This window comes from Mchenga conophoros, linkage group LG10 (genome assembly GCF_057382185.1).
Source record: "Mchenga conophoros isolate Kocher_MC1m ecotype Shallow Benthic linkage group LG10, M_conophoros_male_GT1.1, whole genome shotgun sequence".
NCBI classification, from domain to species: Eukaryota; Metazoa; Chordata; class Actinopteri; order Cichliformes; family Cichlidae; genus Mchenga; species Mchenga conophoros.
In genome coordinates this window covers 23,857,834-23,875,374 of record NC_140535.1, presented here as the reverse complement: position 1 = coordinate 23,875,374, position 17,541 = coordinate 23,857,834, and the positions used below count along the sequence as shown (strand labels likewise).

General features: G+C 38.3%; 2 protein-coding genes across 2 annotated transcripts; both read right to left on the bottom strand.

The window, feature by feature from the left end:
* Nucleotides 1-800: 800 nt before the first annotated feature.
* On the bottom strand, nucleotides 801-1,661 carry LOC146566000 (uncharacterized). The gene has a single exon (XM_085290184.1). The coding sequence runs from the start codon at nucleotides 1,659-1,661 to the stop codon at nucleotides 801-803; it is 861 nt and encodes a 286-aa protein (XP_085146310.1).
* A 9,948-nt stretch (nucleotides 1,662-11,609) lies between these two features.
* On the bottom strand, nucleotides 11,610-17,032 carry yipf5 (Yip1 domain family, member 5). Its single transcript, XM_085289493.1, has 6 exons — nucleotides 16,886-17,032; nucleotides 15,984-16,101; nucleotides 15,506-15,678; nucleotides 13,892-14,037; nucleotides 12,990-13,171; nucleotides 11,610-12,770 (listed from the first exon to the last, which is right to left on the bottom strand). Exons 2-6 carry the CDS (start codon nucleotides 16,091-16,093, stop codon nucleotides 12,608-12,610), a joined length of 774 nt encoding a protein of 257 aa, XP_085145619.1. The 5' UTR covers nucleotides 16,094-16,101; nucleotides 16,886-17,032; the 3' UTR covers nucleotides 11,610-12,607.
* Between the last annotated feature and the right edge of the window lie 509 nt (nucleotides 17,033-17,541).

The window sequence follows — 17,541 nt, the reverse complement described above, 5'->3', positions numbered from 1 at the left end:
GTGTCATATTTAGCTTTGACATAAAGATTACTAAGAAATACTGACTGACAGTTCTGTCCTCATGCAGTTTCTGTTTAGGCCTCTCTGCCTGAAGGCCTTGTAAAATGACTTTAGGCTTTAGAAGAACTGAAATCCAACTTTACTTGCTGCAGCTGTTCTTACAAAGTACATACTAAATAAAATGTACACGGTATTTACAGTGAATATGTCTGCACTTATACATATTCACTAATGTTTCATGTATAATTAGTGTGAATGTTTATCAGCATTCACAGTATTGTTCTTTTAATCTTTATTATTCCATTTTATATATTCCATACGTTTTCAGCATCTATCTTCTTCAACACCGTTCAACTTAGAAAACCCATTCAACCACCATTAGATTCCTCTTCTTTAGGACATTACTGCTTGTATTTTTCTCATTTTTAACATTTATAATTTTTAAATTATTCAACTTTATTCAACAAAAATTTTCCATGTAATTCAAAGGGAGGATCTTCAAATTCTCATTCACCTTACTCGTCTTTCAACTCTAACTACTTCCATACACATTCACATAGAGACACCATTAAAACTTTAAAACGAAGCCAAGACATTGAACTATTCAGCTTGTATTTATCTATTTATCATTTTATTTTAATGAAGTTTACTTTAAGTGTTCAGATTTGTACTCATTTTTATTTGACTACATTAAAGTAATCAAATAAAGACAGTTTTGATAGAGCTCCTGATGTCAGATGGTAGGTTGGGGTTGCCAGAGGTCGTGCGTTTTCTCAAGTCTATTTTCTGTGAGACAAATTCTAAAGGATCTTCTCGATGGCACAGCGGATGCTGGTCAGAAACACGTCATTTCCCTTCTTGTTGAAGTGAATTCCGTCCTGTCCGAATAGGGTTTCGTCATAATATTTCAGGGAGGGATGTTCAATGATGAAGCCTCCAAAGGAATGAACTGCCTTTCTCATGATTGAGTTTACAGTTTTTTCGCCCATGTCCATAATGTACTTTGGATTTCTGTACCTCCACACTTGGCGTTTGTTGATGCAGGAATATAGGATTGTCATGGAGGGGATCCTTGCATGCAGTTCAGTCAAGTCTTTAGTCATTGCAGAGGAAAGTTCCTGGGCGGATACGAGTCCCAAGTCGTTCCCGCCTGCATGAATGACCAAAATATCAGGTGGACTCTTTCTGGACATCAACTCTGCATCAAAACGAAGAAGGACGCCATCCCAGCGCATCCCTGTTTTTCCAAACCAATGAACATTGGCATCAAGTCCAAAGTTTTCTCCAAACACGTGGCGTGCTGCCCATTCTCCTCGCTTTATGTAACTTGAGCCGATGATCCATATGTTAGGTACCCTCTTCTGTGTCTTGCTCACTTCAGTGTGACTGCAGGGTTTCTCTTTTGAGAAACGCCGTTGCTTCTTTGCTGTGGAGAAGCTTCTTTTGTCATCAAGTCGATCCTCAACTTCAGATCGCTTTCTTTTTGATGCAAGTTTGTTGCTAGTTAAAGCAGATTGATCAACCAATGATAGTTTCATCAAACTGGGTGGACTTTGCACTCCAGTGGAGAAACTGCTCCGTACTTGGCTTGTAGACACTGGCTGTTGGGTTGGATCATCTTTTAGGCTCAAAGCCTTCATCATTCTAATGATGGTCTTCATCGAAGATGAAGAGTATTTCTTTGATAACCCAAGCATGATATCACAGCAATGACTTCAGGGACTTTTAAAAACCTTTTGTCAAGACGTGTGAGAATTGCAACTATAAGCTCCGAACTGAAAAACAACAATGAAAAGAGTTGAGGTTACAACCTCTATTTAATGATCAGCTGATCGGCTTTTCTGTCGGGAGTCCGTCTCTCTTCTTTGTTTTTGGCCCACTTTGCACCAGAAAGAGGAAACCAGCGGCTGAACAACAGCAGCACGTTTAAGCTTGATAAACTGTTGTTAGAATTTATTTAATATTACTTTCTACACCAGGATCCTTTTCTACACAGCTGACGGCTGTAACTGTGCAGGGGCGGATCTAGCAAAGTTTAGCCAGGGGGGCCGATAGGGCATTAACAGGGAAAAGGGGGCACAAAGACATACTTTTCTTTCTTATTTTCATTTAAAATGTCTGACTATTATTAAATAATTATCTGAATCTTACACCCAAAGTTTTAATCTGATGTAAAATGTATAGAAGTCCATTACTGTATATAGTAACTGTTAAGTCTAATATACCCTAGTAAGCTATAGTACTTTTTCCTTTGGGAAGGTACCATCTGTGCAGTCTGCAATTTTGTTGAAGAAAGATGTTGAATCTATTTAATATTTCTTGAAAAATAATTGATTTCTGTGCATTTTTTTTTCACACTGCATCAAATTAAGGTTGATTACGTCGATTAAGCATCATGAGGTGGAGCGTGAGGGGTGGTTCCCTATTTTTTATTTATTTATTTTTGTTGCTGGGAGTTGGAACCCTATTAGTTAGGTTGCTTAATATTTACGCAAAGTACTCTTTAAAATACCAGAATAGGGAGGATGGTGTAGGTCTAAGTTTATTAGATTGATCAGTATTGCTGAACTATGAAATATTTTTTTTTGCATACAGGTATAACAGAATAGCTTTAGTGTAGTTGTTGTTTTAAACTTGAGTATGAACTTATACAAAATGCAGCAAGATATTTAAAAAAAACAGTTTTGTTGATTAAAAAACACTGTTGCGACCCGTCTAGGGCCAGGCCATAACATGAGCGAGGCACTCGCTTCCCCCCCAAGACCCAAGCAGTCACACGAAACCAATCCGTTAGATATGAGGTGATTTATTTACAATGTGAATAAAGAGAACCAAAACGGGAGTGTCAACACTTCAGGGTGAGCCAAGGCCAAAACAATAAACAAAACAAACCTACACAAATCCCGCACCCCTGACCTTACCAAAACAAAGTCAAAAATAAAGACAGAGTCTGACCTCCTTAACTAACTCAAAACAGGAGAAAACGGGTGATCAAAAGAAATGGCAGCTCACCCCTACCCACTCCACTTCCACAACTTTCAAGCGTATACTGCAGCCAGCGGCTACCACAGGACTACTGCTGGGTGATGAGGAGAAACGCGAGGGCCTCTCCCGCTGTAGCACTCCAGCCTCCTTTTAATGGGCGGGTCCTCCAGCTGGATCCAATCACGCCGGGGCAGTATATCCACGCACCAATCGGAACAGGGCCCTGGCACAGCTAAATTAACATAGAAAAAACACAACACCTGCACAAACAAACACATGGACATACAAGTTCGTAACAACACTATATCGGATTCATATCGGTATCGGCAGATATCCAAATTTATGATATTGGTATCGGTATCGGACATAAAAAAGTGGTATCGTGCCATCTCTAGAAATAACCTGAATTTTTTGTATGTTTACTAGAATGGCAATTTACTGAAAACTTCATTAATGAATTAAGAAATTATTAGTGATTTTCCTGCAACTGTCACATATTGCAGAGCCATTAAGTGGACCTGACGGGAACACTCTCTCAGTTAGGAAAGGGAATCTGAGGCTACAATTCAAACAGGCTCCAAAATTCAGAAGGTAGAGTCAGAATGTGTAATAAACAACATGAAGTCATGGATTCAGCCTCCCTTGTAGCAACAATTCAGGCTGGTGGTAATAGTGTTTTTTGACACGCTTTGAGCCCTTTAGTACCAACTGAGCATAGTTTAAACATCGCAGCCTACCTGAGTATTGTTGCTGACCATGTCCATCCCTTTATGACCGCAGTGTAATGATGACTGCTTCCAACATCTTTAACTGGCTTTTTGAACACGACAATGACAATCCAACAGAGGACGTTTGGAGTGGTGGAATGAGAAATTCACATCATTGATGTGCAGCTAACAAATCTGCAGCAACTGTGCGATTCTATCAGGTCAATATGGAAGGCAAGGCAAGGCAAGTTTATTTATATAGCACAATTCAACAACAAGGTGATTCAAAGTGCTTTACAGAGACATTAAAGAACAAAAACAAATAAAAAGCATGATTTGAAATTGATTAAAAAAACCAAAAAAAAAACCCCAGTAGATAAAATCAGAACAGTAGATAAAATCAGTAGTTAAAATGTAAGTTTTGAAATTTAAGCATAACAGTGTGGATTTGGTGTTTTATTCAAATGCAGCTGAGAACAGGTGAGTCTTCAACCTGGATTTAAATAAACTGAGTGTTTCAGCTGATCTGAGGCTTTCTGGGAGTTTGTTCCAGATATAAGGAGCATAAAAGCTGAATGCAGCTTCTCCGTGTCTGGTTCTGACTCTGGTAACTGATAAAAAACCGGATCCAGATGACCTGAGGGATCTGGAAGTTTCATACTGGGTCAGGAGGTCACTGATGTATTTTGGTCCTAAACCATTCAGAGCTTTATAGACCAGCATCAGAACTTTAAAGTCTATCCTCTGACTGACAGGCAGCCAGTGTAAAGACCTCAGAGCTGGACTGATGTGGTCCACTTTTTTGGTCTTAGTGAGGACTCGAGCAGCAGAGTTCTGAATGAGCTGTAGTTGTCTGACTGATTTTTTAGGTAGACCTGTAAAGATGCTGTTACAGTAATCAAATCTTTTATCCTTGAAATATTCTTGAGGTGATAATAAGCTGATTTTGTTATTGTCTTAATGTGTTTTTCTAAGTTTAGGTCTGCATCCATCGCTACACCCAAATTTCTCGCCTGGTTTGTGGTTTTTTGGTGTATAGATTGAAGTTCTCTGGTGACCTTTTCTTTGCAAGCTCCTTTGACTACGATGACCTGGATGACTGAGAACCTTCACAGACAGACTGTTTTTGGTGATGATGTCAAAGAAGTAGGACCTCCTTGCAATCCTCAGTTGTAAATTATAATTGTGAAGTTTCTCTTTATAGATGTCATAATGAACCTGGAGGTTTGTTTTTCTCCATCTGCGCTCAGCTTTCCTACACTCTCGTTTTCATTTTTCACCAGTGTGGAGTTTCTCCATGGAGACTTTTTCCTTCCAGAGATAACCTTCACCTTAATGGGAGCAATGGTGTCCATGAGATTTAACATTTTAGCATTGAAGCTATTGACGAGCTCATTGACCGAACCTCTGGACAGGTCAGGTGTTAAGGGGAAGACCTGGTTAAATATCTCACTACTGTTTTCAGTTACACACCGTTTTGTGATCACTGCTGTTGATATATTTGTGTGGGCTGAAATTTTACTTTCAAAGAAAACACAGTAATGATCAGACAGGCCCACATCAGACACAGTAACCTAGGGCTGCTCAATTAATCAAATTTTAATCACGATTACGATCTGGGCTTTCAACGATCATTAAAAATGACTGAGCCGATTATTAGCCCCTCCCTCGTGCTTTACTCTCGCGCTGCTCCGTGTGGCAAATCGAGCGCACCTCTCTGCATTTCCAACACCTATCACAACAATTAAGAAGACCCAAGGGAAGCTCGGAAAGCTAAGCAGAAGTTATTTGGGGAGGAGAGTGACTGCCGTTGGTTGAAAAGAGAGGTAAAAAAAAAAAAAACTTCAGTGGTGTGGAAACATTATGGGTTCTACTTGACGTGGATCAAGTAGACATAGTGTGTACACTTTGCTACAGTGTCGTAACTGAACCACAGAGCAACACTGCAAAGTTCACTAGACATAGATGTTTACATTTTTCATTTATTTTTTATATTGCAAACATTTGCACTGTTATCAGTATTTGCACACTATTTTATATTATTTTTTAAAGTCATTATTCAATACATTGTTATTGTTCACCCTTTAAATCCCTGTAGAACCGGAACCACGTAAGCTAGCGCAATAATTTGTTTTGCATATGACGCCAGAGGAGTTGTACTTACATCTTATGCCATCAGCCTGTCCTCGGTCACGGTTTCCTTCCACATAAAGCTTTGCAAAAATTGCATAAAAAGCGCTTGCAGGAACAAAAAAATAATATTCCAGAAACACGGTTTGCCAATCCGATCAGCTGTTCGTAACACTTCCCACAATGAAAAAGATGTCAATCAATCAATCAATCAATCAAAATTTATTTATATAGCACATTTTTAAGACCGAAGTACACCAAAGTGCTTTCCATTAAAATCGCAGTACAAATAAAATCCCAATAAAATATAAATTACAAATATATAAAATAAGATAATTACATAAATACAGAGCCAGATGTAAATTACCCTAATTCGCCTTAAATGCCAGATCAAACAAATACGTTTTTAAACGTGATTTAAAAGACTGAATGGAATCTGACGCGCGAATATGAAGAGGGAGAGTATTCCATAGCCTGGGTGCAGCAACGGCAAAGGCACGGTCTCCTCTGGTCTTCAGCCGAGACCTAGGTTGCACCAAGAGCAGTTGGCCCGATGATCTTAGTGCTCTCTGAGGGCTGTACAGACAGAGGAGATCAGCTAAGTAGTCAGGTGCCATATTGTTCAAAATTTTATAAGTAAACAATAGAATTTTAAAATCAATTCGATATTTGATAGGAAGCCAGTGTAAATTTTTCAGAACAGGGGTGATAGAGTCAAACTTTCTAGTGCCGGTCAAGAGACGTGCTGCGGCATTCTGGACCAGCTGCAGACGCTGCAGAAGAGAAGATTGTAGACCCAAGTAGAGTGAGTTACAATAGTCCAGTCTTGACATAATGAAAGCATGAATGAGTTTCTCCATATCTTTGTGTGGTATGTAGGGTTTAGCCTTAGAGATTAGATGTCAACGCGAACTATCGCATGTCCGCCATTTCCTGTCCAAAACCGACGTCCTTTTCACGGAAAATGTAGTTTTTTACTTGTAGGCCTTAAAAGCCTATACTGGTGTTTTTATAAGTCATGTTTGACTTTTCTGAATAGTTTCTGTGATGCTTAGAACTCGAATTGCACTGCTGGAAATAGTTTATTTTGATGCACATGCTGTTTTCTTTGCAAATTTGCATCATAGGATTGTCTTTTGTTTTTCCTGCAGTATATAAAAATTGCTGTATCTCCAAAATAAAACTATGAAGACACTCAAAATAAATTTACTGTGGTGGGAAACTATTTTTTGCAACTTTTTTGTATTTAAAGTTTTGAGGGATAAGCCTCTTAAATTTCCCCAAGTAGAAATATATGTAAAAAACAAAACAAAAACGATTTTCAATTTTTTTGTAGTTTATTGCACTTTTTTGTAATTAATGTAATTACTATGGACTTAATGCATACATATTATTAAAATATGGGCTATAACAGTTGTATTGATGTATAACAACTTGAAATGCTCCCAAAAATGGCACTACAGCATGTAAAAAAAAAAAAAAAAAGCTCTGGCGGACTTGGTTTTATGGTAGGTCTTAAAGGGTTAAATAAATATCGTCAAATAATCGAGATCTCAATTTCAGTGAAAATAATCGTGATTATCATTTTTGCCATAATCGAGCAGCCCTACAGTAACCTTTGAAATGCTTAGGCCCTTGGAGATCAGTAGGTCAAGAGTGTGTCCTCTATTATGTGTGGCCTCTGTTATATGCTGAGTCAGCCCAATGTTGCCCAGAGTGTTACTCAGGTCTTTAGTCCCTTTGTCCTGAGGGATGTCCACATGGATGTTAAAAACCCCAACAATAATTACACAGTCAAAATCAACACAGATCACAGACAGCAGTTCACTGAGATCATTAAAAAGTCTGTGCAGTATTTGGGAAACATGTAAACATTAAGAAACACAACTTTGGATGGGGCCTTCAGCTGTAAAGCCACATATTCAAAAGACTGAAAACTTCCAGGAGATGGCTGTTTACATTGAAATGATTCATTAAATAAGACAAAATTTGTGAGGAATGTTTTCAGCACCTTGTCGAATCTGCAACATGAACTGAATTAATGCAGTTCTGAAGACCAAAGGGAGTCCTAATAAGGTTTGTGGTGAGTGTATGTTGATGTGTAAATGCATTTGTCTCTTAAAATATGTTTAGCTTATGCATGCATTTGTCCTTGCTCTCAAAAAAAGATCTTTTTACATAAAGAATTAGGAGTTCCTGTGAGCATGTCGCTTAGAATACACAAATATGCAATATGCACACAGAAGTACATGCTTGTGCAGGAGTGCTTGTACACAAATTACACTTAGACTCATGAATACACAGGAGCATGCACTGAAGTACATGCACGCGCTCACATACACATCCATATTTCATCTTAGCCAGACTCGGCTGATCGGGCCTTGCAGTGTTTGCATTAGTTCATTGAGTTCTGAATCAACTGTTAGAAGAGTCCACAGTACAATGAGGGGTACAATTAGCCTAATGAAGTGCAGGAGCATATCACACTCAGTGCTGTGCTAACAGTTGCTCAGTGAATATTCATGTGCTGTTGGCTTTGCAGATGCATTAAAAGGCAGCACTGCGTTGCTGAATACAAATTGTTACATTTCCACCCGTCGCTTCTCTGGCACCTCACTGAAGATGACATCCTTATCAGCCTCACTGCTCCAAGGCCTTTTGGAGTGTATTGCTTACACAAGCTACACCTCTTATCCAGTAAAATCTGCTGCTGTCAGTGACTTAAAATAAAAATAATTTCTCATAAAATATGATATTTAAACATATTTTTTAAAAAAAAATTGTTATAGAAGTAGATGCATGAACTCAATTATGTATGAACATTTTCATTTAGACAAGAAAAGAAATGACATTCTCAATAAATAGAGTTAGGAGTTACACAGTGACTTTAACTTTGCACCCCCCCCCCCCAAAAAAAAAAAAAAAAAAATCCAACAATGACAATTTTGTGGCTTCTTTGATTTCCTTTTGTTTTTAATTCTGAGTAATGAAAATCTTCCCATGAAGGCACTGCACATGCTAACCAAGTTAACTGCAGGAAGGAAATGGAAAACAAATTCCAGGTTCCAATGTGGCTTTTTTTAAAAGAAAAAGTTGAAATGCTGACTTTTGTTTTCCAAGGCTGCACGAATGCCACATGCATCCTGATTTACAGCAATTCAGCCTGCAAGCGACCCGCAATATTATCACAATCTTTCTGAAACAATGAGCTTTAAGTGGTTTCCCCATAATAGTTTCTTCCCCTTCTTTCGTAATCTCAGAAGCTTTTATCGCTCTATGTATTTCTCTCAAGCTCTGTGTAAAATGGGGTGTTTTCTTGGGGACAGTTTCAATATTATCTGCAGCTCACTGGTCAGCCAGGCATGCTTGCTGGGTAGGACAGACTGTGTCCCAGGCCAGCCAGATGGAGGTGAGATTATCCAACATTAGATGACATAATGGTGGGCCTTATTCCTCAGAGACAAACAGAATGATAAGCTACTCCTAAAACAGCATGAAGGTGAAGATGAATTTTAGAATTAGTAATATTTTACTAGCTGTACAAGTACTGGCACAACAGAAGCAGCAAAAGTGGCACTATATATCTATTCCAGTGAATACAAAGATTAATATTACTTTGCGCCCATGTCGTAAAATAAAATGGTTTTGATTTCAAACAATTATTTATTTATTCATAAGAACTTTACGTGGGTGAAAAAGATTTGGATTTCGATATATTCTCCTACTTGAGGCACTTAAGTAATTACAAAAGAAACAAACCGAAAGTTTAAAAGCCAATCACAAAAACGAAAAATGAACAAAAAAAAAGTCAGAGTACAGAGTAAAATGGGATGGGTGTGTTTGGCTACCGGATGATCTTGGGCTAGAGTGAGACATAAATTTTATGACTAAATGTGAAAAGAAGCAACAATGCAGTCATTGCTCCAGGGGATATATACTTCATATTGTAACCAGTGAATACATGAAAAACACAAAATCCAGTGAGTCATACGGACAGTAACTCAACACTGTCACCTGGAGGCGCCTGAGTGTAAATATTCAGGAGGCGATGAAAAATTCAAATTCAAATTCAAATTTTATTTGTCACACACACACAACCATACACAGTATGACATGGGGGTGAAATGCTTGTAGCTGTACAATGCCCGACCATTAAATGACAGAAGAAAAGTTTTACAATATTTACAATTTACTACAAAAATTTACAAATTAACTTAGGAATTTACAGTAAAGAATGTGCAAATAGCAGAAGAGATTATAAAGATAAAGATTATAAATTATAGGAATTATAGGATTATAGGAAATGTGTGGTGGTGCGTGTGGTGACGTGTGTGAGAGTCCAGTCTTATAGTGACGTGTTTGGGAGAGTCCAGTCCAGTCCAGAAAAAGGGAAAAGCTGGATTCTCTTTTAAACAGTACTTGATCTTGTTGACAATTCTTAACTATTAGACTTTAGGAATCTCAACTTTGTGGTGTTTAAATATTTTTTGCCTCTGTTGGATACACACTTAATTTTTTATTTATTCTTTTACATTTTGGGGGTTTTCCAGAGGAATTTCGATGTTCCAGAGTGTTGCAATTCTGCAATTGGGAAACTGTAGAGAAATGTATTTAGAAGAGTGACTATTGCCTCTCAGTGAATTCTGTATCCATCTGTGAACTGATGTTCAAAAACAGAGACAAAACAGTTAAATTGTGACTAAAATGATTTTGAGGAACTACTTTACAAATAGGAAATGAGACGTATCAACTTCCTTTCCTTAACATTACCACAGGACTGCCACGGGAGCAGAGTATTCCCACAGCAACTACTGACAGAAAGAAGGAAAAAAAAAAAAACTAAGCCCAAGAGGAAAATGTAACAGTGAACCTCTGAGTGAATGGAGATGCAAGGCACTGAAATCTATGAGCTCTGGAAACCGCCTGAAAGCAAATACTGTACGTTAGAATGTTTGAATGTCAACATCCTGTTCGCTTCTATCGTACAGAGAAGGCTTCATTGATCCCCAGAGCTGAGGCGATGCATAACTGCATAATAATTTGGAGCACCCGAGACACTCAATGCGGTGAACATGAGTTAAAAATTCCTGAAATGACTCTTTTATTAATCGAGAAACTGAGAACATCTGCATCAAAGTGCAACATTACAGTCTTCCATCCATTAATAGCTTTGACACGTTATGAAAGTACAGGTTGAAATTGACACTCAAGACCACACATACACAGAATGTCTATATGAAGGGGCCTTTGATCAGACTTCTCCCACTAGGTCTTCTTGAAATGCTAAGTTTGTTTTGGTGTTAAGTTTGTTGGAATAGAAAAAAAGGGGTCCTTTTTAAATTGTTGAATTATTCATCTATCTAAAGTGGGTTATTATCCATTTAAGGATGCTCTTTGTATGCGTGTGTATAAAACAAAGAAAAGCTAAAAGAGTGAAGAAAAGAACAGGTTTGAACCCATTATTTCAATAGGAAGCTGCAGGTTCTTGCATTTGCAGACATGTGGCATTGTTTCAGAACAAATTGGATTTCAGTGTAATCTTTCTAATGTCCTCCACACACCACATAGCAGATGGGCTACACCTGAAGCTGAGGGTCTGTAGTTGTAGGCTGACAGTGCCCTCACTTGGCCAAGCTTTAGCACTGTAGGAGAATGTTGAATGTTTCTTTCTCTGCCAGCCAACAAACAACAGTGGGTCCGTGGCCCAAATAAAATGTTTTTTTAAGTCTTCATAGAGGTCGTAGAATTTCTTAGGGTGACCACCGAAACATTTACCCACACAGCAGGTAACCTTCAAAAACAACTTTAATGTGCATAAGAAGACATGAACAACAGATGACACATCAAAGCATTAAGTGAGTCGTCTCTAAAAATAAAGATTTAAGAGATGAAAAGGGATACATACAAGAACGAAAACCTATAGAGACACTTCTGTACCTAGACATACAGCATCTCTACCAATATTAATTCTGAGCATTTGATCAAACTGGTTTGGTTTGGGAGCAGTGTTTTTGTGCAAACTGTTGTTGTCTTCCTGAAAAGGCATCAGAACTCAAAGGAATCTCCAAAGAATATAATAAAATACATTAGATGTAGCAGAGCAGCTGTCTTTCTGTTCAAAAACTGACACACTTGATAAAGTTTGTGGTTCTTCGGTTGCGAAGAAAATGCGATGTTGCGGAGGAGACGACCCCTTCGCTGTTAATGTAGTCCTGTGCAGAATGAAAGTGGGTGTTTCCCTTAGTCTTGTTGTTGCTAAATATATGGGAGGCAGAAAACGCTCATAAAAGCTTTTACAAAAATCAGGACAAATGGGATTTTAGCTGAATTCAGATTAGGTTGCAGGGTTCATTTTTATTCTTGAAAACTGCAGTTTTTTTCCCACCTGTGTCCAAAACACTTTGTTCCCTTAATGTCCTTAAAAATCACAGGACTGTATAAGACCATTTAAGGCTCAACTCGGTCCACAGAAAATCCCCCCTCCCAGCACGCTTGTTGACAGTCTTCTCCTGTAAGACGCATATCAGGGGAGGAAGGCGACGAGGAGTCATGTGTGACACCATATAGTCCAGCTTGCGAATGGTCAAGTTGTAATGTGGGGAAAGGTGGAGGCCAATAAAAGAAGACAGAAAAAAAATCCTGGTACCAATTTAGGCAGGAGCGCCCACTTTTCTGTAGTAACAGCATTATTAGCCAATAATTTCACTAATTACACTTACGCCAATTAGGCCGACATTACAGAAACTGGGGAACAGTTATTTGAAACTGTTGATGAATTGCGGTTTTTAGAAGACTGAGATGAGTGCGAAAACCCCATAAAGCAGAGCGCATGGGTAAGCAACCAACAGCTGCTGCCCATCCATGGCCAACGCTGAGATGAAGATCTTCGAGGCTGAGAAACTGCACCAGCTAATAATTGTTGCTGTTAGTATAATTCCCATCATGCCTCTAGAGAGGACACAAAAATAAGCAGAAAGTTAGACTTACTACTAATAACTGATGTTATTTACGGGCTGTACTACAATAATACGACAAAACTCTTTATTTTAAACTAGTAGATTGTATATTAATCTAGTAAATAAATACTATATCTTTTTAAAAGTCCTTTTGCCAGATTTGCAGGCTACATTAACAATCATAAACCTTTTTGTTTTCCTGTATACTCACTGTAAAGAGAAGAGAACTCCAAAACTTGAGAGAATGATCATGGGGAGGAGGCAGTATCCCAGCACGCTGGCCACGCAGCCAAACGACACGCCTGTCATACTCATGAGGTTGAGTAGGCAGTACATGCCAAGGCAGCCAATTGCACTGATGCCATACACATAACCAAACTGGATTTTACCTGACTGTAAACAGAGAGGAGGGGGAAAAAAAAGATCCACACAATTAGATATGGACTACACCCACCAACAGTTCACACATTGAGTTTGTACAGTTATATGCTCTGTGCTTTTGTTTTTTAACAGTAATTTAATTGCCAGAACACACAAAAATAATTTGACTACACAGCAGTTGTGTGCCGTTTCAACTATAGCTGATAAATAAAAAGCCATTTGCATGACTCAGATTTGATTGGAAGCAGCCATTTACACTGAGATCTAACTCAATGATCACACTAGGAGATTGTGATCACAAGATTATAATGAGACTCAAACTAAAAAAAGTAAAACAAAAACAAAATTACTGTGGATATCAAAGCTATGAATTTGGTACAGTCTAATGAAGCAGAAGCTCATGATGAAGGCCTTGTGCATAAGTCTCATAAAAAAAGATGGTGCATGGTAAACAAAGATTCATAGTTTTCTCATAACTTGAGCACGTTCAACTGAACAAAACCAGAACACTTACTTTACTGATAATTTCATTACTGATAGTGCTAACAGTTTGTAATGTAAAAGACTACACAGCCTCTGACACATCGATACCAATCTACCCAAATTATAATTAAGACTTGGCACTTTTATTAATGTAGTAGCCAATATTTTCTTATTTTTAAGTACTATTACTCGTCTTTACCAGTTTATCTTCTTTTTATTTTTCACCTAAAAATCAACCAAATGATTTACCAGAAGAAGTGTTGCTCCAAAGGCCAAACAGAACACCATAGGCCCGGCCAAGTCTGTCTCGTTCATGATGCTGCCATCTGCTACTTTCATTGGATGGAGAACCGTCAGAGTCTTCTGCCAGATGTGGTCAAAATTGATTCCTAATTCTAAGAGAAGAAGAGATGAGACATTTCAGATATTTATACTATACTATTTTCTATAAAAACACCAGGCCCTATTGGTTCCAAACACATCTGTCCTCCACAAATACTCAACCGGGGATTTCTTCGATGAAATGCTTTCAGGTGTGTCTTCACACCTTAAATCTGAATCGTAATTGTAGATTTTCCAACTAAATAATGGCTCAGTCTTAAAACGAAACTCACAATGAAACATTACCAGTTCAGTATTATTTTTTTTCTACCCTGAATTCTGATCATATTACAGAAGAGTACAGAGAAGATATGATGAATCCAGTTTTAACTGCAGGACAAAGTCAAGTCAAGTAGTGCCAATAGTCGACGTTCAGGATCGATGGTGGTCAGAGTAATCATCAGTCATCAGAGTAAATTGTATTAGACTGAATCTGCCTTTTTATAGTTTTGTGTAAGCATCTCCACATATAAGCAACACTGCAATATAAATGCATCTGGGTGGGCAAGTGCACATATTGTGCGTTTGTGGAGCAGCTACACATAAACAAATTATCATCATTGTCAAATGACAGATAACGGAAGTATATTTCTGAATGCAGAGATGCAAGTTCAGGTCTTTAACCCGGATTTTGATAAACTAACACCAAAAATTTCAACTGACACCGGTCAAACACAATGTGCTGATTTCCCAGAGTACAGATTTATATACTTATACTTGTTTTGGGGATAAGGTATTGTAAGACTACAGACAATACTGGAACCAAATATCTACAAACACTACAGTCAGAAACACTTAAAAATAAATAAATAAATGTCTGCAGTCTTTCTCAAGCATGTAAGTAGACGCAAAATAAAACAATAGGTCTGCCAAGAACAGTCAGAAAAATCAAGCCTGCCAGTTACGCAGACACTTGGCCGAACTCCATCATTTGATCCATCAATGCTTTTATTCTATCAAATCGTTTTGTAGTCATGAAATTCTCTGAGTCTGGAAGCAACTGCAACAGGCGAGTGAAACTCTAATTTCATGCTTTGAGAGACAGTTTCTCTGCTGAATATCAGAGATGATACTGAAGGCTGATTTCAACAATGCTAAACTTTTGCATGTTGGGACTTCAACTGGAGCTCCTCCTACACTGCCTTGAAATCATATCAAAGACTGACAAACAGTACTTGCAGTAGCTGATTTAATTCAACAAAGCCATTCAATTTATAGTATTATGAAACAAGAAGTAAAATGATTTTTCTCAGCAAATGATAACAACCATACTAGTCAGCTTTCTTGCTTAAAAAGAAAGAATAACTGGAAGAACTATTGAGATACATTTCACAGAATGTAATCGAGATAATTTAATGGATTACTCTTTTGCTCTGGTTTTCTATAGTATTGAGACTGGAATGAAATATTTTTGCTCAATCTTGCTGATAGACAGACAGACAGACATAACACATCGGCATGTAGTCTTGGTGCTTGACATACCTTCTAGCAGCGGTGGCTCGTCATCAAAACTGTTACTGTACATGGACTGTGATGCTGATGGTGTGTAGGTCTGTGTGGGCTGGAAGATTTGTCCGGTGTATGGTTGCTGGGGCTGCATTACTCCTGGGGATGAGTAGCCCATGGGCTGGGAGTAATCATATTGACCATATGGCCTGGGAAATACACAATAATAAGTAACTGGAAACTTAATTAAAAAAAAAAAAAAGCTTTAGAAACGTCTCTTTTGTATTTACTCAGGTAATCTTTGTCTAATATTAAAATGTGTTTGATGATTTGTGTGACAAATATGCAAAAACTAGGAAATCAGGAAGGCGAAAAATACTTTTACATGGCACTACATGTCAAATACACAAGTTTCCAAAAGATCTGGAGATTAGTTTTGAGCACCTGAAATGGCCCAGTAATAGTGTACCAGCAGCTGAGAAATTATCAATTAAAAATGGCTTCATACACTTACTTATTGTAGGGGTTGTCAGTGTTGCTGTAGCCATAGCCGGCTTGGCTTTGGTCATCTACACTGTAGCTGGACTGGTAAAAGTCTGTGTTAAAGTTGTCAAAACCCGACATCTCTTACTCTGAAAGTAAAAGAAAACACAGTCGATCAGCGTGAAAAGTTATTTTAATGCGTCTGCTCTATATACAGATAAAACACTCTTACACTGCACAGCATAGACTCGCTTAACAATGCCAGCTTCCTTCGTAAGCTATCAATATCAATTAGAAATACTCAGTGTTGTTATCCGAAATGTCAACCTTTGCATTTAGTTGCGTTTAATCTTTTTGTGTTAATTACCTGACACCTTTAAACACGTCATCGTACACAAATGCGCAGCGACCAAATTTCAAGCCTAAATGCACAAACAACGCCACGTGACATCATATCAAAGACAAAGTAGTCATATTTAAAAAAAACAAACAAACAAACAAAAATTTTACCTTCCATTTGTTTGTTAACAATAAGATATAACAATAAGCCTCACAACAATTAACGCTAGTTGGGTCCCTAAACGCATCAGTGCTAAAGCGGCTAACAAAACAAACCAATTCCGTAAGCTGTATGCTTCAAGCATTTTCTTGGCTTATTGTTAGTAACTGTTCCATCTATAAAATGGTTCAACAGCTACGACCACGGACACGTAGATGAATAACTGGTGCTTTCGGTACACACTGAGCTACTAATCTTTGGGAGGCTAACGTACCGTTAACTCTGCAGCTAATTGGCTAGCTAATGCTAGCCATAATAGCCGACACAGACCTAACTTACACAAAATATCAGCGACGGCTTACTACTCAATCCAACATTTTAAACTTAATCACTATTCTCACGCTATGAAACACCACGGTCATGCAAACTCTTACCTGTGCTGTGTGATAACTCTGCCCAGAGCCCTGCCAACTTCGCTGCGGCTGCTACGTGTCAGGAGAAAGGTAAATCTTCCGGGACCAGCCGTCGCTAACAGGAAATTGTTGGGACCACTGACAAATTCCTGCTCGCAGAATATCTGGCGCATCCTGCCGGCGATTGATGGTACTACACGTCCATAAAAATCACTTGCTACCAAAAGGAAGAAAACAAACAAACAAAACAGAAGACCAAGGAATACATATTTTGACTTTGTATACACTTCAGTCACTTCTCGGTTTACACACCTCGCAAATAAAGGCAATTACTGTTAGTTTCTGTGTTTTCTGGGCTGCGGTGACTTTTTTCTCAGGGATTAAAGAGGCTTATACACAATGATTTTGTTGCTGTATTGATATGAGCATTTACATATGCACCATATCCAAAGATCAAGTGTGTAGTAGTGGCTATCTGATAAATTCAGTCAGTTTGAAATGTCAAACAACATAAAATCATGCAATTTTCCCTCTTAGTAAATTATTATTATCATTATCAATTTATTTTTAAATAATATACACACACACCCAGCACGCCCCTGCGGGCGGTTTATCCTTCAAGCTCGGGTCCTCTACCAGAGGCCTGGGAGCTTGAGGGTCCTGCGCAGTATCTTAGC